The 23,530-nt window shown below is 42.8% G+C and overlaps 1 protein-coding gene across 1 annotated transcript; it reads left to right on the top strand.

Moving 5' to 3' along the window:
- Nucleotides 1-646: 646 nt before the first annotated feature.
- LOC124680380 (putative FBD-associated F-box protein At5g53640) lies at nucleotides 647-16,670 on the top strand. Its single transcript, XM_047215451.1, has 6 exons — nucleotides 647-694; nucleotides 1,119-1,181; nucleotides 1,688-1,779; nucleotides 14,935-15,742; nucleotides 15,910-16,059; nucleotides 16,150-16,670. The coding sequence occupies exons 1-6, from the start codon at nucleotides 665-667 to the stop codon at nucleotides 16,489-16,491; spliced, it is 1,485 nt and encodes a 494-aa protein (XP_047071407.1). The 5' UTR covers nucleotides 647-664; the 3' UTR covers nucleotides 16,492-16,670.
- The last annotated feature ends 6,860 nt before the right edge of the window (nucleotides 16,671-23,530 follow it).

Genomic DNA, 23,530 nt, shown 5'->3' with positions numbered 1-23,530 from the left:
CGTTTGGAAGCCAGGTTTTCATTTCATTTGTAGCATTTTGAAATGAATACATGTATTCATTTCATTTACATTGTAATTTCAGAAATGGACACTTGTTTGGTTGCCACAGGAATTGTAAATGACAGTAAAATTCAATATTGAATTTGTTTGGTTGCCACAGGAATTGTGAATGACAGGTTTCAGCTCGGAATTGTGATTACACATGGCATCATTTTGCTGGATTTCCCAAATGAAATGATGGCCCAATTCTGTGGCAACCAAACAGCCCACCTATGAAATTTTAAAATGAATTCCAGGATTCCAGGCTTAAATGATGGATACCAAACGACCTCTTACAGAATTTCTATGAAAATCCGGAACCTAACCCGATCCGAAAGACCGAAACAGACTTTTGGTGTCTCCAACTGGGAAGACGACATAAATTGGGTCGAGTCGGAGGGCTCCCAAACAAGGCAAAAACAACTTTTCCAAGCCGCCGCCGCCGCCGCCGCATCGCACTCTGCTCTCCTCCGCCCCACGCGCCGCCGCTGCGTCCCGGCCGCCCGGCGACCAACGCGTGCATCCTTCTTCCCACCTCCGCGCGACACGGGTTCCTCCCCCACCAAACCCTAGAGCCGCGCGTGCGCGTGCGCGACCCACTTCGACGCCCACGCCCGCGCGCTCCATGACGGCGGCGACAATGCCGCCGCACAAGGTAACTCATTCACTCCGGCCACAGTTACTCGTAGTAGATTCGAAACTATGTTCAAGATGACAATTTGGCTTAATTGCCCTAAGATTTTTGTTGAGATGCCCTAAGATTAGTTGCACCAGGCACATTAGATACATACAATTCGTGCCACATTCAGTATTATAAAAGTCTCATCTCGGGCAAAACGCGGTAACAGATTGGATTCATAATTAGACTACATATCACAGTTATTACAGATTCTGAACAGTGAACCTAGTTTCTAATAATTGTCTGAACTAGTACTAAATTAGGTTTGAAATCATCTGAATTTAGGTAAAAAATAACTACTGCAACTAAATGGACCCATAGCAAGACCAGAGTGTATGTTATATATTCTGAATTAGCGAATTCAGTTATTCAGTAACTAAGTGGATCTGTAATTCTGCAGCGATCAAGGGACGAGGAAGATAGTCTCAGCACCACAACATCGACAATGCCTCCTCCACAGAAGGTAACCCACCCCACTCGCCACCTGGTGCTCGCCGATCTTTAATCGGTCTGGCTAAAATTACCCCCATGTTCATAGAAAGTCGGCTTAATTACCCCTAGATTATCTGCACATGGCACACTGGATTTCCCAAGTAATAATTATTTTTCGTCTTGTCACCTAAAGCATGTTCTAGTGTTGCAGAGTAATCCGACTGAGCAGCTAGACACATATAGTTTGTGCCGCTGATTCTTGTATATTTATTTTTTTCCATGATCAGAAATAACATAAGTCCAACCTTGAACAAAATGCTGCAGCTAAATGGATCAATGGCTAGATATTATTAAAACTATTGCAGAATAAGGGAACCTAGTTACTAACTTTCTGAACTACTGAACTGGGACACAAATTCTCTGAATTCAGTTAAAATTTAGATGGATCCATGGCATAGCAGAAGTACTCCTATACGTTATGCATTCTGAATAAGTGAATCATTTATGCAGTAACGAAATGGATTCATAATTCTGCAGAGATCAAAGGAGGAGGAAGATAGGCTCAGCATGCTGACGGATGATATTCTGCTGTCTATCTTGGGGAGACTCAATTCACGTATGGTTGTAAGGATGTCAACACCCGGATTTTTAAGTCCAGATGCCTATTATGCCATACATCGCAATCCCAGGAATAGTGTTGTTGCGAGACATAATAGTTGAATATCATAGAGTCATCATTTATTACAACACATAATCGTCTTACAAAGGTAGATCACATGATCCAATATTACAATAGTAGTTGATCTATCGATCAACGAACATCACAAATAGCGGAAGCGAAGTAGTAGTGGCTATCTAATCCACGAGGCCAACGCTTGACGTCGGGAGCGGTCCTAGTTGTCGTAGACGTCCTGCTGTCCACCTTCCTCGTACTCGCTGTTCACCTTCATAGTCCGGCCATTTGAATAGCCGGGGACAAAGCCATGAGTACTTTAAAGTACTCGCAAACTAATACTAGTGTAAGCACCATCAATTATAGTAAGGGGATACTAAGCTCTAGGTTTATTTGCATAAAGCCAAGTTTATTTCATAAACATTTAGAAAAGACTCTTCATTTGCTAAACTAACTCAAGTGGGAACATTAGTGTCATTCCCACAACTCTGTTGTGATTCAATTCAAAGTCACCATTCACCTTTCAAATTCAAGTCCCAAGTCATATGTCACAGTTTTGAAAATGGTCTGATGACGGAACAGTATGGCCTTTCCAACCGTCCATAACCGTGGACACGGCTATTCGAATAGTTCTACACTCTGCAGAGGTCGTACACTTGTGCCACAATATTTGCAATAATCCGTCGGGGTTAAGCGGCCTCGATTTATCATACTCCGTATGCGGACTACCAACCATAACCTTTCACTTACATACTCTAGTATAGGCACCTCTCCCCATGAGCTTGGCCTCCCGGTGAAAACCGCAGATCAACCCGGAACCGCACGGGGCTTGGGCCGGACATTCACCTCATTCCACGTCATATCGCATCGTTTTGTTTGTTGTGGAGGCAGCCTTCGGCCTAACCCCGATGACGCTTGTTTAGAGGGAACCCATACTAAAGCACATAAATTTCTAGTTAAGCCCTTACCCATATTGGGTATTGTGGGGGTACTTTCAAAATTGGAATGGTATCGCATCCGAACCCAACCATCGGTTTTCGTAAAATTCACCAAGTCATTCACAAGTCATATTCACCTTCAAAATCTTTCAATAGAATGAATCATCATTCCAAGGTTTTCAAAGTCATTTCATTTCACATGATCCCATCTAGAGTAGTCAATTTTATTTGTTTAGCACTAGCAACTAGTCATGAGGGGTGCTAAGCAACTTGTATTGCTCTAGGCTAAGTTTGATACTCTTGTTCTAATCTATATCTAAACCAAGTGAATCATGAATCAAAAAGTAAGCTTTGATAAACCAAAGTCAAAAACTTGTAAGGTAAAAACTTGGGATAGGATCATTAAGCATAAATAAAAGGGGGATGAGGCCTTGCTCTTGTAGAGCTTTGCCTTAGGGTATCTTGCAAGAATATTAGCTTGCCTTGAGTGGTGATGTGATCAAAGTTTTCTTCTTCTTCCTCTTGGTAGAATACCTCCTCCTCTTGATAGTCTCCGGTACTAGCGTCTATACACGAATACGAGGATACAATCACCAAACAACACTTAAGTAATCCTAATTAGCCTTAATGGCTCACACAATGATCTAGCATTACTACTTAACATTTATCACAAGATTATACTAGGGTTTCCTTATTTAGTAATAGGAAAATAATTTCCTCTCATTGAAAATGGAGTTAGGTTTTCTCTTTAGTTTGTGAGAAAATAATTTCCTCTCATTGAATCTTCTTAAGATTTAATTTCTCTTATGAATAAAATATGACCTAGGTTGACTAAAGTCAACCTCTTCATACTTATCATTTGGGAAAATGATTTAAATGAGGTTCCATACCTCATGTAATTTAATACTAACATGGTAGTGATTTGATGCCACCAAATAATTCAATATGAGGTTATATAGACTATGATTACTACCTCATGTTGAATTACTTTAGAACAAGATTTAAATGAGAGGAATATCTCTCATATGAGTTAACACATAATTGTAACTAATTTTAAAGGACTATTATTGAGGTGATTTAATATTCTTAAAATAACCAGGGATGATCCCATGTTGACCAAGGTCAACACTTCACACTTATTATTTGAGAAAAGTGATTTAAATGAGATTCATCATCTCATGTGATTTAAATAACTAGTGCAATTTAAATACTATGTTGATTTAAATTCTACAAGTGAGCAAGTATGAGACTAAGTATTTAAAGGTCAACACATTACTTCATAATACTTGGTGAGAATGATTTAAATGAGGTGCTACACCTCATAGATTTAAAATCCTAAAATTTGCTATAGTTTAAATGGACTAGTATGGACTACATAGCCAATATTTTGATCTAGTCCATGATCATACAAACAACTCTGTCTATATTATTGCATAATCAATTAGAGGACATCAATTGTGATTTATTAGAGTTGGAATCAACTCAAAATCATTTATAGATAATTTCTAATATTTATTTGAAGTCGAGAAAAGTCCCTGCCTTGTTATTTTTATCATTTAAATTTAGTTTCGAATTTGGACATGAGGCCAGTGCCATTATTTAGATAATTTCATGAGCTTTTCAAATATATAAAATTTGCTAAATTTGGTTCGAGTAGATTTTAAACTATTTAATTTTGAAGTTGGCAGCGAGTATTGAATTTTAACTAAATAGATTAAATGGTTTTTGAATCAATGGGCCACGCGGGAAAATAAACGGGCTAACCAATTTAAACTAAGCTGGGCCGGCCCAACTCACGTTCACCACGCAGCGGGCTGCCTGACATGTGAGGGGCCACTGTCGGTGGGCCGTTAAAACAACGAAACGGTACGAGCGATAGGATCCGTTAGATCGGAACCCGATCGAACGGCCGAGAGGCTTCGTCGTCTCCGACGAGATGCCGGCGTGCTGGCGGCGTACCAAGGGGGTCGGTGGGAGCTGTAGGCCGCCGGCGGTCGATGGCGAGGGTCGAGGCGACGTTGGCAAGGTGGTAGAGGCTCCTGGTACAGTGGCGGAGCTTGGGGAGGCGGGGATCGATGGCGAGGATCTGCGGGCTCCGGCGGCTCCGAGCTTCGAATTGGGGCGACTCCGGCGAGTTCTAGTGAAATTGATTGGTGGGGAATGATCGGTGAGAAGAGAGGAGTGGATGGGATGCGGGGAGAAGGCGCCGATCATCTCCTTTTATAGGGTCGCATGGTGGCCGTGGTGTGCTTGTGAAGGGTCGATCATGGCGCGGCGTCTACGGCGTGCGAAGAGGCGAGCTAGGATGCGCGTCGTGTAGGCGACGGCTAGACGATGCTAGCGCGCTTGATGGCGAGCCAAATGATGGCCTGTGGCGTCCCGGCGACGAGTGGTGTACGCGCGGTACCGGCGCGGCGGGTCGGCGATCATGGCGACGGCTAGATGGTTCCCGCGAGCCTAGTTGGTTGTCTAGCATGGTTCGGGTGCGGTGTAGGGCGCGGGTGCACGAGAAGAGAGGGAGGGATGGACGAGCGCGTCCGGGCACGGTGGCGTCCTGGCGCGTCCGAGGTGCTGCTGGTGCACGCTCCGGCGTGGCCGGTCGTGGTGATCACGCGTGTCCGTGGCGTTGTCGTGTTCTCTTTAACCTGGGACGATGTCTAGTGTGCTCGGCAGAGAGAGGGGAGCTAGTTTGGCAAGGTTACGTAGAGAGGAGAGGGCCGGGGTAGGGTTGAGCATGAGCATGTCCATCATGGCCGGCATGGTGGAGTTTTTGCTCATTGGCTTCACCTTTTGCGGGGCTGCAGGGCATAGGATGATGCGGAGAGGGTACCGGTAGCACAATGATCGGGGATAGAAAGTGATTTAGGCAAAAGTCCAGAGGTTAATAGCATGTATTGAAAATGCGGAACAATGCCCGCCATGTGTTTGTGAAAATGGCCGCATGAAATTTTATTTGGATTTTTGTAATTCTTTTTGGTGGAGCTCACTTATATAAATAAAATGATTGAATGGTGGTGGTGGTGGTGGATTTGGTTAAGGTTTGTGAGATTTCAAATTTGGTAGGATCTTCACATAGATTCAAAGTCTCCACTTGTCCCTGTCTTTCCGGTCAACCTAGTCAACATTAGCGAGAGATGGTCAACATGAAAGTTGTTGACCTTGACATGGTCTTGGATGACATGGTCATGGTTGACAAAGTTTAGTTTAGTATTTGAGAAATACAGGGGGGTAAAGTGGGGAAGATTTTATAAATGGGTCATATGACCATTATCACATGTATGTTGAGTTTGAGATTTTCTTTGATTCAATTTTGGGTTTCTTTGATGCAAATGTGTTTATTTATCATATATGAACATTCTACAAGCAAGAGATCAAGCAATGGTGGCCTTGGTTGAGGTTTTGCAATTTGGCATAATATGTATGTGAGTGAAATTTGGAAATCTTCTCCCTATTTGATTTCCCTTTATTTGATTCTTGATCCAATGATGCAATTGTGTTAGTTTATCATATTGAAGTATTTTAGAAGCAAGGAAGCAAGCAATTATGGCCTTGGTGAAGGATTTGCATTTTGGCATATGGTGTATGTGAGTAAAAATGGAAATTCTTCACCATTTGAATTCTCTCTATTGGATTTGACTTTGGTTGACTCTAATGTGGTTCTTATGAGTGTAGAAACATTTTAAGAGCATTGAAACTAAATCAAAGGGTCTTGTTCAAAGATTTGCAATTTTGGCCTTAATACATAAGAGATGAGGTGTCAAATTTTACTAAACTTGTAAGTGGTTGATCTTGCTTCACTTGGGCATGGGCTAGGGTCCATTTAGTGTTATATTAGGTTTAGAGATGGTTTCATACCATTTGGTCAAGGTTTAAAGACCTAGGTCAATGTTTGGTGAAATGCCTATGTGTCACATATGCTTTTATGCATATGTGGTATTTTATTTTTAATTTGACTTGGTTTGACCCAATTGGTTTTGTTGAATGTTGAAATGATATATGGAGGTGATCCAACCATTCACAACAAGTCCTAGGGTTAATTTTCTTAAATTTCTTTATTTACTATTTACTCTCATATGCCTCTATGGCATCTTTAGTTTCTTTTTATTTTCTTTAGTTTCAACTTGGAAATACTTGAAGAAGTACTATATAAGGTTTATGAAGCATTTCCAATCCTCTAAAAAAAAATGGAAAAGTCGAGGGTAAGGATTTATAATTATAGCCATAGGCACATATGCCTTTTTCTTATTTAATTTCCTTTTATTTTATTTTCACTAGAATGATGGGAAGAGGGGTGAGTCTTTAGGGTTTAAGATTATTTCAAATACTCATAGCAAGCAATCATGGCAATAGCACAGGAATTATGCAAGATTATTATGTATCAATCTTAATTTCATAAAAGTTTTTGTTGGTTCCAAAATTTGGAACTAGGGAATTTGTTTATTTTGTTTTAGATTTTCTGGGATGTTACAAACCCTTCCCCCTTAAACAAATCTCGTCCCGAGATTTTAAGAAAAGTTAGGTTCCTAAGAGAGATTGAGCATTTTATTAACAGGAAGACATACTTGGCAGGGTCTGGGGTGCTTCCTGAGCTTCATTGGCAGTCATGTGGTATAGACGACCGTTGTTGTTGTTCTGGTTCCTTCTACCGGCGAAGCGACGTTGTTGCTGAGCAGGTGCAGCGGTGTTGGCGGCAATCTTGGCCAGCTTCTTGGGGCACTCATTGGAAAAGTGGCCCACAACTCCACACTCGTAGCATTTTACCGTTGATTTGTCCTTCGGGGTGACGGGGATGGCATTGCTTCCAGTCCTCGGGCCAGTGTTGGTGTTGTTGTTGTTCCCATTGTTGCTGTTGCTGTTGGGGTTGATGTTGTTGTGGTGGCTGTTGTTGTTGTTACCTCCGGGCTTCGGGGGTCCTCCGTTGTTGTGGGTGTAGCTGGGGCGATAAGTCTGAGCAGGGGGCTTGTTGTTTCTGGGGGTGAATCCTCCAGAGGAGTTATTGCGGTGCTTCTGGGTATGGTGGGTTCCACTCTGGTTCATCATTCTGCGCTTGCGGTTCTCATTGGCCTGATGCAGCTTTCCTTCCATCTGTATGGCTGAGTCTACCAGGGCCTCCAAGTCAGCGAACGGAATATTTACTAACACAGTTTGCATCTCGTCGTGCAGTCCGTTCAGGAATCTTTCCTTCCTCTTCTCGTTGGTGTCGGTCTCATCCGGGGCGTACCTTGACAGAGTGAGAAACCTGTCGCGGTATTCCACCACGGACATCCTTCCTTGTTTGAGTTCACGGAACTCGTCTCTCATCTTCTTGATCAGTCCTTGGGGCACATGGTACTTGCTGAATTTCAGCTTGAAGTCTTCCCATGTCATCATCTGTCCCGCATTCATTGCACGGGCACTTGTCCACCAGGCTACGGCGAGGTCCCGACGGGTAGTGGGTGGCGAACAATACTTTTTCTGCGGCTTCAACTCCCGCAACTTCAAGGTTGTTCTCCATGGTCTGGAGCCAGTCATCAGCATCTAGGGGCTCTTCAGTCTTATTGAACATCGGTGGGTTGGTGTTCTGAAAGTTCTTCAGTTTTGACCCTGGGTGGTCGTGGTTTCCATGGCCATTGTTGTTCTGAGCGATCTGTTGTAGCGCAGCGATGTTGGCTTGGCGTTCAGCTCTCTCGACTTCTCGGTCTGCCATCATTGTCTGCAACAGTTGCATCATGGCATCCTGGGTGGCGTTGCGGGTTGGTGGGGCCATCTGAACATTGAGGTATATGATAAGATAAGAGGGAAATTTCTAGGGTTTGTTTTGGTAAATTAAAAAAAAATTCATAACTTAAAATTTTGAGTAGTGTTGCAGGGGTAAAACCGACAACACTTTTTCATTCATACCAAGCATCACATATTACAAAGCTAACACACCGTTGGTTTGAAGAACCATTCATCGCTCTACGATACAAGGGGATCCTGATACAACTCACACCTACTTAAGTGCTGGGGTGATACTACTCTTCCAGGTGGAATTCTTCGTCTTCACGGGTAATGTGCTTAGCGAGAGGCGAGGGCGTTGTCCAAATCCCTGCGGGTTTTGTACCTCCTGAAGTCCTGGTGTGCTACATAGGGGTTCATCTCCGTGGGCGGTGGCATGGTCATTGGTCTTCCCATGGAGTCATGTCTTGGGTAGTAGATGAAGCGAGTGTTCCAGATCTTGTTCTCATTTTGTCCGCACAGACGGAAGATTGATTCTTGCATAGCTCTGACGAGTCCTTCCTTCCAAGTGTTTCCCGTTACAGAAAACCAGATGGTTTCCCATACCGGGGCTCCAGGCTTTCTTCGGAGATCAGTGGAAACGTCCCACCGAGGTGGTCCTCCGGAGTGGTTTTTGAGGGGTATTCCGAAGAACTCGGGATACGGGTGGCCTAGGTATTCCACTAGTTGCTTCAAATCTTTTTCGAACGTCAGGTCTCCTCCGCGACCAAGCTGATAGAACTCCCATTGGTACTCCATCTGTGAGCAATGAGGATAAGTAAGTTAATGAAGTGTTCAAGTGTGCAAAATTTTATGTACCATTACAATGAAAAGTAGAGCATAGATTTATTCTTTTGAAAAGATCTTAAGATAAGGGTGAGAATAAGTTTTCAGAAATAGTCACTTCCTTTGTTTTGAAACTAAGTTTTTCGGACGTCCATTCTAACTAGGGTCTCCTAAGGTCAAACAATGGCTCTGATACCAACTTGTCAACACCCGGATTTTTAAGTCCAGATGCCTATTATGCCATACATCGCAATCCCAGGAATAGTGTTGTTGCGAGACATAATAGTTGAATATCATAGAGTCATCATTTATTACAACACATAATCGTCTTACAAAGGTAGATCACATGATCCAATATTACAATAGTAGTTGATCTATCGATCAACGAACATCACAAATAGCGGAAGCGAAGTAGTAGTGGCTATCTAATCCACGAGGCCAACGCTTGACGTCGGGAGCGGTCCTAGTTGTCGTAGACGTCCTGCTCGTCCACCTTCCTCGTACTGCTTGTTCACCTTCATAGTCCGGCCATTTGAATAGCCGGGGACAAAGCCATGAGTACTTTAAAGTACTCGCAAACTAATACTAGTGTAAGCACCATCAATTATAGTAAGGGGATACTAAGCTCTAGGTTTATTTGCATAAAGCCAAGTTTATTTCATAAACATTTAGAAAAGACTCTTCATTTGCTAAACTAACTCAAGTGGGAACATTAGTGTCATTCCCACAACTCTGTTGTGATTCAATTCAAAGTCACCATTCACCTTTCAAATTCAAGTCCCAAGTCATATGTCACAGTTTTGAAAATGGTCTGATGACGGAACAGTATGGCCTTTCCAACCGTCCATAACCGTGGACACGGCTATTCGAATAGTTCTACACTCTGCAGAGGTCGTACACTTGTGCCACAATATTTGCAATAATCCGTCAGGGTTAAGCGGCCACGATTTATCATACTCCGTATGCGGACTACCAACCATAACCTTTCACTTACATACTCTAGTATAGGCACCTCTCCCCATGAGCTTGGCCTCCCGGTGAAAACCGCGATCAACCCGGGAACCGCACGGGGCTTGGGCCGGACATTCACCTCATTCCACGTCATATCGCATCGTTTTGTTTGTTGTGGAGGCAGCCTTCGGCCTAACCCCGATGACGCTTGTTTAGAGGGAACCCATACTAAAGCACATAAATTTCTAGTTAAGCCCTTACCCATATTGGGTATTGTGGGGGTACTTTCAAAATTGGAATGGTATCGCATCCGAACCCAACCATCGGTTTTCGTAAAATTCACCAAGTCATTCACAAGTCATATTCACCTTCAAAATCTTTCAATAGAATGAATCATCATTCCAAGGTTTTCAAAGTCATTTCATTTCACATGATCCCATCTAGAGTAGTCAATTTTATTTGTTTAGCACTAGCAACTAGTCATGAGGGGTGCTAAGCAACTTGTATTGCTCTAGGCTAAGTTTGATACTCTTGTTCTAATCTATATCTAAACCAAGTGAATCATGAATCAAAAAGTAAGCTTTGATAAACCAAAGTCAAAAACTTGTAAGGTAAAAACTTGGGATAGGATCATTAAGCATAAATAAAAGGGGGATGAGGCCTTGCTCTTGTAGAGCTTTGCCTTAGGGTATCTTGCAAGAATATTAGCTTGCCTTGAGTGGTGATGTGATCAAAGTTTTCTTCTTCTTCCTCTTGGTAGAATACCTCCTCCTCTTGATAGTCTCCGGTACTAGCGTCTATACACGAATACGAGGATACAATCACCAAACAACACTTAAGTAATCCTAATTAGCCTTAATGGCTCACACAATGATCTAGCATTACTACTTAACATTTATCACAAGATTATACTAGGGTTTCCTTATTTAGTAATAGGAAAATAATTTCCTCTCATTGAAAATGGAGTTAGGTTTTCTCTTTAGTTTGTGAGAAAATAATTTCCTCTCATTGAATCTTCTTAAGATTTAATTTCTCTTATGAATAAAATATGACCTAGGTTGACTAAAGTCAACCTCTTCATACTTATCATTTGGGAAAATGATTTAAATGAGGTTCCATACCTCATGTAATTTAATACTAACATGGTAGTGATTTGATGCCACCAAATAATTCAATATGAGGTTATATAGACTATGATTACTACCTCATGTTGAATTACTTTAGAACAAGATTTAAATGAGAGGAATATCTCTCATATGAGTTAACACATAATTGTAACTAATTTTAAAGGACTATTATTGAGGTGATTTAATATTCTTAAAATAACCAGGGATGATCCCATGTTGACCAAGGTCAACACTTCACACTTATTATTTGAGAAAAGTGATTTAAATGAGATTCATCATCTCATGTGATTTAAATAACTAGTGCAATTTAAATACTATGTTGATTTAAATTCTACAAGTGAGCAAGTATGAGACTAAGTATTTAAAGGTCAACACATTACTTCATATCACTGGTGAGAATGATTTAAATGAGGTGCTACACCTCATAGATTTAAAATCCTAAAATTTGCTATAGTTTAAATGGACTAGTATGGACTACATAGCCAATATTTTGATCTAGTCCATGATCATACAAACAACCTGTCTATATTATTGCATAATCAATTAGAGGACATCAATTGTGATTTATTAGAGTTGGAATCAACTCAAAATCATTTATAGATAATTTCTAATATTTATTTGAAGTCGAAAAGTCCCTGCCTTGTTATTTTTATCATTTAAATTTAGTTTCGAATTTGGACATGAGGCCAGTGCCATTATTTAGATAATTTCATGAGCTTTTCAAATATATAAAATTTGCTAAATTTGGTTCGAGTAGATTTTAAACTATTTAAATTTGAAGTTGGCACCGAGTATTGAATTTGAACTAAATGGATTAAATCGAATTTGAATTAATGGGCCACGCGGGAAAATTCTAACGGGCTAAACCGAATAAACGAACTGGGCCGGCCCAACTCACGTTCACCACGCAGCGGGCCGGCCGACATGTGAGGGGCCACTGTCAGTGGCTGTTAAAACAGCGAAACGGTACGAGCGATAGGATCCGTTAGATCAGAACCTGATCGAACGGCCGAGAGGCTTCGTCGTCTCCGACGAGATGCCGGCGTGCTGGCGGCGTACCAAGGGGGTCGGTGGGAGCTGTAGGCCGCCGGCGGTCGATGGCGAGGGTCGAGGCGACGTTGGCAAGGTGGTAGAGGCTCTCGGTACAGGTGGCGGAGCTTGGGGAGGCGGGGATCGATGGCGAGGATCTGCGGGCTCCGGCGGCTCCGAGCTTCGAATTGGGGCGACTCCGGCGAGTTCTAGTGAAATTGATTGGTGGGGAATGATCGGTGAGAAGAGAGGAGTGGATGGGATGCGGGGAGAAGGCGCCGATCATCTCCTTTTATAGGGTCGCATGGTGGCCGTGGTGTGCTTGTGAAGGGTCGATCATGGCGCGGCGTCTACGGCGTGCGAAGAGGCGAGCTAGGATGCGCGTCGTGTAGGCGACGGCTAGACGATGCTAGCGCGCTTGATGGCGAGCCAAATGATGGCCTGTGGCGTCCTGGCGACAGATGGTGTACGCGCGATGCCGGCGCGGCAGGTCGGCGATCATGGCGACGGCTAGATGGTTCCCGCGAGCCTAGTTGGTTGTCTAGCATGGTTCGGGTGCGGTGTAGGGCGCGGGTGCACGAGAAGAGAGGGAGGGATGGACGAGCGCGTCCGGGCACGGTGGCGTCTCGGCGCGTCCGGAGTGCTGCCGGTGCACGCTCCGGCGTGGCCGGTCGTGGTGATCACGCGTGTCCGGGGCGTTGTCGTGTTCTCTTTAACCCGGGACGATGTCTAGTGTGCTCGGCGAGAGAGAGGGAGCTAGTTTGGCAAGGTTACGTAGAGAGGAGAGGGCCGGGGTAGGGTTGAGCATGAGCATGTCCATCATGGCCGGCATGGTGGAGTTTTTGCTCATTGGCTTCACCTTTTGCGGGGCTGCGGGGCATAGGATGATGCGAGAGAGGGTACCGGTAGCACAATGATCGGGGATAGAAAGTGATTTAGGCAAAAGTCCGAGAGGTTAATAGCATGTATTGAAAATGCGGAACAATGCCCGCCATGTGTTTGTGAAAATGGCCGCATGAAATTTTATTTGGATTTTTGTAATTCTTTTTGGTGGAGCTCACTTATATAAATAAAATGATTGAATGGTGGTGGTGGTGGTGGATTTGGTTAAGGTTTGTGAGATTTCAAATTTGGTAGGATCTTCACATAGATTCAAAGTCTCCACTTGTCCCTGTCTTTCTGGTCAACCTAGTCAACATTAGCAGAGATGGTCAACATGAAAGTTGTTGACCTTGACATGGTCTTGGATGACATGGTCATGGTTGACAAAGTTTAGTTTAGTATTTGAGAAATACGGGGGGTAAAGTGGGGAAGATTTTATAAATGGGTCATATGACCATTATCACATGTATGTTGAGTTTGAGATTTTCTTTGATTCAATTTTGGGTTTCTTTGATGCAAATGTGTTTATTTATCATATATGAACATTCTACAAGCAAGAGATCAAGCAATGGTGGCCTTGGTTGAGGTTTTGCAATTTGGCATAATATGTATGTGAGTGAAATTTGGAAATCTTCTCCCTATTTGATTTCCCTTTATTTGATTCTTGATCCAATGATGCAATTGTGTTAGTTTATCATATTGAAGTATTTTAGAAGCAAGGAAGCAAGCAATTATGGCCTTGGTGAAGGATTTGCATTTTGGCATATGGTGTATGTGAGTAAAAATGGAAATTCTTCACCATTTGAATTCTCTCTATTGGATTTGACTTTGGTTGACTCTAATGTGGTTCTTATGAGTGTAGAAACATTTTAAGAGCATTGAAACTAAATCAAAGGGTCTTGTTCAAAGATTTGCAATTTTGGCCTTAATACATAAGAGATGAGGTGTCAAATTTTACTAAACTTGTAAGTGGTTGATCTTGCTTCACTTGGGCATGGGCTAGGGTCCATTTAGTGTTATATTAGGTTTAGAGATGGTTTCATACCATTTGGTCAAGGTTTAAAGACCTAGGTCAATGTTTGGTGAAATGCCTATGTGTCACATATGCTTTTATGCATATGTGGTATTTTATTTTTAATTTGACTTGGTTTGACCCAATTGGTTTTGTTGAATGTTGAAATGATATATGGAGGTGATCCAACCATTCACAACAAGTCCTAGGGTTAATTTTCTTAAATTTCTTTATTTACTATTTACTCTCATATGCCTCTATGGCATCTTTAGTTTCTTTTTATTTTCTTTAGTTTCAACTTGGAAATACTTGAAGAAGTACTATATAAGGTTTATGAAGCATTTCCAATCCTCTAAAAAAAAATGGAAAAGTCGAGGGTAAGGATTTATAATTATAGCCATAGGCACATATGCCTTTTTCTTATTTAATTTCCTTTTATTTTATTTTCACTAGAATGATGGGAAGAGGGGTGAGTCTTTAGGGTTTAAGATTATTTCAAATACTCATAGCAAGCAATCATGGCAATAGCACAGGAATTATGCAAGATTATTATGTATCAATCTTAATTTCATAAAAGTTTTTGTTGGTTCCAAAATTTGGAACTAGGGAATTTGTTTATTTTGTTTTAGATTTTCTGGGATGTTACAAAGGACAAGTGTGCTCTCTACACGGTGGAAGCATCTGCCCTGGTTGCTGCCTGAACTCACCATCGATATCAAGGATTTCCTACCAGATCCATGCCCTGAACCTGTTGAGGAAAATCATATAGATCAAGCTATGGTGTCTTTGACCAAAGCCACCAGGAGTTTCTTGGCTAATCAACGCAGAGAATCCGCCATCTTAAATCTGGATCTTAGGCTCTACTTGATCAACACGTTCATGTGTGAAATTGGCTCATTGGTACGTGATGCAGTTGATGGTGGTCTATTGAAAGATTTTGAGCTCGCTGTTCTTGACAAGACAGATCCCCGCGACTGTACTGATGAGAATATGTTACAGCGTGCCAAAGAAATGGATAGTTTTTTCAGTACCTACCCAAGTGTGCCCCACTGCCTCACATGGCTCTCCCTACAAAATGTAAACTTTGGAAACTTGGACATGCATCATGTCCTGTTTGAATGCTGCAAGGAACTGAAGCATCTAAGCCTCTATCAGTGTGATACTGGTTTCTGGTCTCTGTTTAAGATTGATGCACCAAGCTCAAAACTCTGCTTCCTAGAACTCATCAAGTGTCGCTTTGGGAGACTTGAGGTGGCCTGCCTTCCAAAACTGGAGAAGCTCAGCTGGGATGTTTGGGTATCTGAAGGTGTCCCCTTAGCTTTTGGCTCTGTCCCGTCTCTTGAGGAATTAGAACTCTCATGTGGTGCAATATGCGATCAAAATGCATTTAAACTAAGTGAGCTTCTACACGGAACCACAAGCATACATACTCTCACATTGGATTTCCAAGGAGAAAAAGTAAGTTTTAGCTTATTTTCGCCAAGTGGTCAGATTTTGTTGTATTCGTTATGTTGACACAACTATCATAGTTACATCATAGGGAATAACCATAGCTGTAAATTCTTCGAGAACCTCATCTCTCTTCTTGCAAATGATGAATTTTTATTTGTTTATTTTCTGATCAGCTTTGGGTATTACCTGAAATGAAGCAACTCTGCACAGCTTTCAGCAAGTTAAGGGAGCTGTGTGTGCGTGGTATCTTTGTCGAATTTGACATTTCGTGGACATCAGCCTTTCTCGTGGCTGCACCTTCTCTCGAGGTGTTACAGATTGAGGTGATGCAGTTGTCACTCTTTTCCTCCTAAATTATGTCATCTTTCTTTTCTCCCCACACTTAGAGCTTTTGTTTTTCACAAGTTTTGCAGGTGTGGGAACATCCATGTGATGCGGATGACGACCGAGAGGGGTCCTTCTCTGAAAGAAGGAGTCCTCATTGGGAGATGGACTTCCAGGACTCCAAGAACTTGCATTTGAAAGAACTAGAATTTGTTGGCTTTAAGTCACTAGAAGAACAGTTTGCATTTATAAGATCTATTCTGCAGCGATCTCCCAACTTGGAGAAGATAGTCTTGAAAAGGGAGGAGCAATGCGACTACTGTGATGCTTTTGATGTACCATCAAAATTCCCCAAGAAGGATGAGCAAGACATGGTCGCTGGGCGAATTAGAGATGGCATATTCTCACCGCAAATTATTTTTGATGACTAAGTTGTAGTAAGTCATATATCTCAGGCTAAATAGTTATTGATTTCCAAGTTGTAACATCGAAAGTGTTTTGGCATTATTATTTCTGAATATTCTCCTATACGAGGATTGGACAAATATGAAGTATGCGTATAGCATCTTGCACGGGCGTATGTGGGTTAGTACATGTAAAGTATTGGTCATTATTATTTCTGACTGTTGATTTGCCGTGGAAATATTGCTGCCATTGATGAAACTCAACTTTTGTCAATTCGGTCATTTCAATTTAAATTTAATGGGCTGCTAGATTGGAAAAGAAACCAAGTCAGTGTTTTAGTATGTTGTAGTATTTTGTTTTGTTGTTGTAAGCTTATTTATTTCGGACAGTGTAAAGTGGACGGTGCCACATTTCTCCTCTCTTCCTTTTTTTTTTTGCTAGTTCTTGGAACTCTCGGTTATTTATTAATCGTCCGGTCATATGTCACTAATCACGCTAATTTTACTTTTAGGAAAAAAATCAAGCTAATTTTTTTGAGAGGGAAGAAGCACACTTTTGTGTACACGATCCGTCCCGATTTATAGGGCCTACACGTATCCATAGATCGATAATTTGACTAACACAATATAAATTGTGCAACATAAGTATTATGTCATTGGAAAGTAGAAACTCTGAATTTTCTAATGATATATGTTTCCTAATACATATCTTATTAAGTTGGTTAAATGTACGACCTAAAGATACGTGCGATTTCTCCTGGTAGATCTTGCCAGTTTTGTAAAGGCCTATTTTTTAGAAGTGGTTGATGGCGGGCCTTTTTTCAAATGCAATTGATCATATGTGTGCGGTTTTGTATATGTAGGCTTCGATCAATTTCAACTACGCAATTTACATATGAATCTTTTGATATGCAATTTCAACTACGCATATGTGTAATTGTGCACCTATGTGTAATTACACATTCGCTGCAATTTTGAACTTTATATACAAACTTTTTGATTTTTCCAAGTTAACTTGTAGTTGTTTGTTTTTAGCTATGTAATTGCACATATATGTCTGCGATTTTGAACTTTACTTTACATAAACTATTTTTAATTTGATTTTCCTATTTTAACTTGTAACTGGGATTTTAGTTTTTTTAGTAGGTTTCAAATTCGCATGAAAGAAATCAAACCAAGAAAGGCTTCGATCCATAAAAAAAGGTGCATGACATGACTGACTGAGAACTAGGAAAAGTCTCGATCGGCCGAGCGCATCCACGCAAACGTGTCGTTCCCAACCAACTCTACAAGTATTTCACTTCTTTCCTTTTCCGAGGTGTCCCGGAGCCCGACTCTGAGCAGAACTCGGAGTCCGATGGAGTCAGCCACTAACTTCGTGGCTCGACTCGTTCTACAAATTCCGCAACTCCAAACCAATTCGTGAACTCATCTGCCTACGCGCTCCGCCAGCCGATTGGATCTTCTCCACCACCGTCTCCTCACCTTGCCAGTCTGCCATGGATATGGAGGAGGGCGAGTACGACCCCAGCGCTCCCGAGATGAACGGCGGCGTCGTGCTGGCACGCGCGTCTCCCGGCAGCACGACCTCCGGCTACGGCGATACTGCTGGGCTTCGCCGCCAAGCCCCGGCGAACCGCATCCGAAGTCGCCGCGTCCGGAACGGTGTTACGGAGGAGCTCTACATCAGTGAGTACGGTCTCCTTACCTGGATCGTCGGAGGCGCTGTACCGCTTACCGGTACCAGAGACGACGACGAAGACGACGACGTCGACTACCAAGACGACGACCCATACGGCACCGGCCGTTTCGGCGCCGTCCCGGCGTCGGAAGCGGAGATCGTGAGGCTGCCGATGGCGACGCCGGGCGAGGTGAGGGAGGAGGGCTGCGCGGTGTGTCTCGACAGCTTCGAGGAGGGCGAGGTGGTGGTGAAGATGACCTGCCCCAGCTCCCACGGCTTCCACGAGGGCTGCATCGTCAAGTGGCTCAGGGTCAGCAGGCTCTGCCCGCTGTGCCGCTTCGCGCTGCCGGCCGAGCTTGACCTCGAGGAGAAGGAGGAGGAGGAGATGGACACAGAGAGAGACGAGACACCCTGGTGGTGATGGTCCATGCCACCACAGGGAACCGGACATCGACGCTCGCTCGACGGAGCCGGCAGAGCAAAGGTCTGCGCCTGCCAATGCACCGTCCTCCTATGTAATAGTTAGATCATCTTTGTCTTATGCCTGATTATCAGCTTCGTTTGCCACTTCAGTTGCAACTTCGTTTGCCAATTCTGAGTTAAAGCTGTATTCCGTGCTGATTGTTTTTTCCTCAAGGTACACCATAGGGATGTTTTCGATTGTAAAACCATTGGATCATCGTATGAATGATTATTGTTTTGGAGGGGCAGCGACATTTTGATGGACGCCAAAGGAAACTATTAAACTGTCTTAAAAGGTAAAATTTAGATTTCTAAAAATGGGAACGCGTGTCTGCATCTTCAGATATGCAATATCTGCAGCCATCACTGTTCAGAATTCAGAACAATGGAATGGACACTCAACAGATAGTGACTCCCAGCAGATAAATAAGTATCCTCTCAGAAAATCATAGTACTAGAAAACAACAACTTGATTTGTACAACAAGTTAAATGTATTTCTTTTAATCATGTTACATACACTAGCCCACATTTATAAACCTGTGCAAGTTGTTAAACTCATAGTTCCTTTGTGGCCAGTCCTCGTATAGGCTATACTTTAGATGTTACAACTTAAAATCAAGTTATTTGGCTTGAGATACATGCATGGAAACCATGTCTTGCTCATCCTTCTTGGGGGACTTCGTTGGTACATTAAAAGCCTCGGTACATTAAAAGCCTCGCAGTAGTCGCATTGCAACTCTCTTTTTAATACTAGTACTTCCTCCGATTCATATTACTTACCATTAATATGAATGTATCTAGCACTAAAATATATCTAGATACATCTATATTAGAGTCCACTAATATGAATAAGAGGGAGTATAATATTCTCTCCAAGTTGGGAGGTCGCTGTAGTACGGATCGTATAATTGTGAAAATGTTGGCTAGAGATTTTTTTTTTTCAAAATGGGGGAAATATCGCCCCAGCTTCTGCATCCAAGGGATGCACACGGCTTTTAATTAGATTATTCACAACACCTTACAAGAGCAATACAAAAGATCAAACTCGAAGCCACCTTGCTGAACCTACAGAGGGATGAAGGGGGGGTGACAATTCACCAAGTCGCATCAACCAAAAACCAAATGCCTTCCCAGGCCGCCCAATAGCAGATGGGAAGCACATCCAGTCAAGCAGACTCCCAGCATACGCCAACGCCTACGCCATAGAAGTTGCTACCGCCGTCTTCCTCGACTCCATCTTCAAGAGAGATCATCGCATCGACCATGTCAGGCCTGCCATCGATGCCGCCACGGCACCAGACGACTCCACCATCCTGCGCGAGTCCATCACACTGCATCCGTCCCGAGACACAACTGCACCATGCCGCGGCGACTCGACGACGCCGACACAGCGAAAGCACACCGCTCCACCTCAGCACCCCACCGCCATCCGTTGTCTGCTCCAAAAACGATGCCCCCAACAGGGATAACGGCGTTGCGCGCCGCCATCGTCCGATCCAGGAGACCCGGGTCTAGGATTTCCCCCGGAGTAGCCCAGGCGAAGAAACGTAGGCTGCAGAGATAATGCCTTCAACAAGGTAACGACGAAGCACGCCGCCATCATCCGCCATGATCGAAGTCCGGCCGGCTTTCACCGGCAGCTGCGCCTCGCCATCGGGGGCTAGGCGACGGATCGCGAGATCCACCACGGCTAGCCACACAACTAGCCGATCTCCTCTGGCGAGAGAGAAGACCACCACTGCGGTGCCACGGGCAGTGGCACCAGACGCCCACCACCTGCCACCAGGTCGACGGTGTCACCGCCATCTAGGGCCGCCGCCCTTGGTGCCGTGGTCCCAAACCTTGAGGAGGAGCAGTGCGAGATCCGTCTCCATCACCGCTGGCCCGGCGATGCCGAGGCTAGGACGGAAGGAGAGGAACGCGCCGCCAGGTTCCGGGTCTGCGCCACCGCCCCCAACACCGCCCGGCCGATGAGGCCGCGGCGAGGAAGAGGAGAGTCCGCGCCACCAGATCATGGCCACGCCGCCGCAGCCATCACCGCCCGCCCGGCTAGGGGCCGCGCTGCCAACATCCTCCACGGGCCGGGGCTATCCCCCTCGTGCGGAGGCTAGCCTCCATCCGCCGCACCGGGGGATCATGCGAGGAGCCCCGCGCGCCGCCCCCATCATCGGCCGCGCGAGGCTTCGCCGGCGACAGCCTCCGGGGACGACGAGGAGGGAGGGAGGGGGAGGGGAGGACGGCGGCGGCGGCTAGGGTTTCCGCCCCAAGTCGTCCTGGAGGGGGACGACCCGAGCGGTTCCAGGAAAAATACCCCCTATGACCGAGAGTAAATTCTTTTAACCGTAGCCTTATATCGCTAGAGTTTCATAGGGGGTGTCCTTAGCGTTGTTCTATAGTAGTGCGCCCCTCTAGTACTCTCAGGTAATTTCTAAAAAATGATCCTTAAATAACTACCCTGAACCGTTGTGTCGGCACATTTCAAGACAACTTATATGTATACATAACCTATCTGGAGATTGCACGTATGTCTCGGGACCTTGCTAACCACACAAAGATGTCCTCTCATGCACCCACGAAGGCTTCACTGTGAGGGATGGAAATGAAGCCCGTCAGAAACTGACATTTCCTCTGATGTGTTTGGCACCTGTCAGTGACAGAAGAACATCGTGACAGGAGACTAACCGGGGTTTAAATGCCAAACAAGGAGAATGGATTTTTTACTAGTGTGAAGTACTTGTAACAACTTTATGTTTTGTTACTACTTCATACAATACTAAGTATTGATCCCAATGAAAGAACATAATTCATGTGCTAACAATTTGATCAGCTGCCACAATATTATGATTCATTAGGTTTCATTAGCACCATACCAGAATTAATAAATTTGACAAGAAGATAATGTGCATTACAACCAATGACTTGTATTCCTATTTAGTTGAGTGATACTATTCCCATGTAGCTCAAGATCACATTTTTCAATGTTCAAAATGAACTAAACAAAACATCACAGATTTATTATATTTGTGATCCCACCATAAACTTATCATATAGTTTTCCCATGTAGCTAAAAGCAGCCTGGGCCACCATAGAAAAACTTGGCACCAATTATTGGCGACACATAATAACATTTAGGAGTTTTTGCAATAACTGGTAAGTCTGATTTTATAAGACTGGCTTGACCATCCTGATCAACAAACTGAAGGTTGGAAAATGATGCAGCATATTTTGATGGAAGCGATCCATTTCCCATTGAAGGAGTTGTTAGACCTCTTTTAGCATATGTTTCTCCACCAAAACCAATGGAACTTGCTTTTGCAGCTAATGTTGTAAATAAGTTTGCAGGATAGTGCCCCACTGCTGTTGGAGTGGCACCATTAATGCCACAATACAACCACCATTTTCCACTAGACTTCTCCTGTTATCAACATAAACATTATTGACTAATGAGATGCAAGAAAACTTGTTATTCTAACAATATGTGCAAAAAATAATGGTTGAAGTTCATATCAAATAGGTGTTGCACCATTCAAGTAAATAAAAAAACATAGTTACTTATTTATGGAAAATGTGCATGCATGGGTTTATCATCTTACATCATGGTTGAGGAAAATGGTAAAAACAGAGCCGACAAAGTCTGCAAAAAAGGTTTGGCACACACGTGGAAGATAAATTTGTTCCATTAATTATGTTGTTCCTTTTATGGTCCTTAGAATCTGGATTTTTGTTATTCTTACGTATAATAACTATTTTGTACTTCCACGAGGAAGAAACACGAGCACCTAGTGCTTTCAAGTAAATAGGACCATCTATTACCCTTATCCAAAGTCCCCCAATGAAAGGTTCACCCAAGTAAGCAAGTCAGTGTTCGATTAGTACTTGCACTATCATTGGAATAATTCTTTAACCTAAGTAAATCACAACATAATAAAATTGATAGATAAAACTACAAAATCTTCATTATTTCTATTATCACTCCTTATATTTTGTAAAAAATAAATAAATGGGTATACACCTATGTACAATTATAACCATGGCTATAAATATATTTCAATAGCTTGCAAAAATCATGTCCAAGTACAATCAAATGGAAACTGCAAAAATCATGTACTAATGTGTGAACATTGGTTAACTCAACAAGATGTTTCCCCAATTTGAATGGGACTTTTCTTTTGAGGCGGTGGAAGTGCAAACCTAATCCAACTACTCATTTGATTTTCTAAGTGCATGGTAAATATTAAAATAATTAACTCAAGTTGTATGCATCGGAGGATGCACTAATTCAAAATTATATTTGTTGTCAATACTCTTTAAAACCAGAAGTTCACGAAATATGATTTATTTTATTTTATGACTTTTCTCATTCTTTCTACCATGTGACTACTTCCTATACTTTTTTTGGGCTTATCAAAATATGTCGGAATAAAATAATATCCCTACCCTTTTGGTTGATCCATAAAGAATCAAATTATGTACAAAATAAAAAGGTATTATATAAACTAAGATGTTAAAATTTAAACACTTCGATAAATTGACAATTTTTCATACCTTAAATACTTTGATTGTAATTGTGTGACCGGACCCACCAATAGAAGAAGCATTGTTTATAATAGCCCCTGGAGTTATTTTCGATCCTTGTTCTAATTGAAAACCATGGCAATCCATGTTGTAGCACCCACTCTTTCCATTTCCATCTTTCTATTTAGAAGTATAATATAGTAATTTAATTAAATGGAAGAAAAACATTAGATACAACAAAGAAATAAGGATTCATACAGTCCAGTGAGTGTAGAAGTGAGTATGTGTATCACCATATATCTCAGGTGAAACCTACAATATAAAACCACAAAAAACAAAAATTAGCCAAGACGAGAATGTTATTGGAAATAATGATTATTTACTTCATGCAATTGGAGAGTTGGCAA

This window comes from Lolium rigidum, unplaced genomic scaffold (genome assembly GCF_022539505.1).
Source record: "Lolium rigidum isolate FL_2022 unplaced genomic scaffold, APGP_CSIRO_Lrig_0.1 contig_14805_1, whole genome shotgun sequence".
Taxonomy (NCBI): Eukaryota; Viridiplantae; Streptophyta; class Magnoliopsida; order Poales; family Poaceae; genus Lolium; species Lolium rigidum.
The sequence above is the reverse complement of the archived record's forward strand: the minus strand, read 5'-3'. Positions and strand labels throughout refer to the sequence as shown.

Excerpts from the sequence above, each read along its gene's own strand:
- LOC124680380 (XM_047215451.1), top strand. The coding sequence starts at position 665 with ATGACGGCGGCGACAATGCCGCCGCACAAG. Across the intron at positions 1,780-14,934 it reads AATTCACGTATGGTTGTAAG|GACAAGTGTGCTCTCTACAC; the intron begins GATGTCAACACC and ends GATGTTACAAAG. Across the intron at positions 15,743-15,909 it reads TGGATTTCCAAGGAGAAAAA|CTTTGGGTATTACCTGAAAT; the intron begins GTAAGTTTTAGC and ends TTTTCTGATCAG.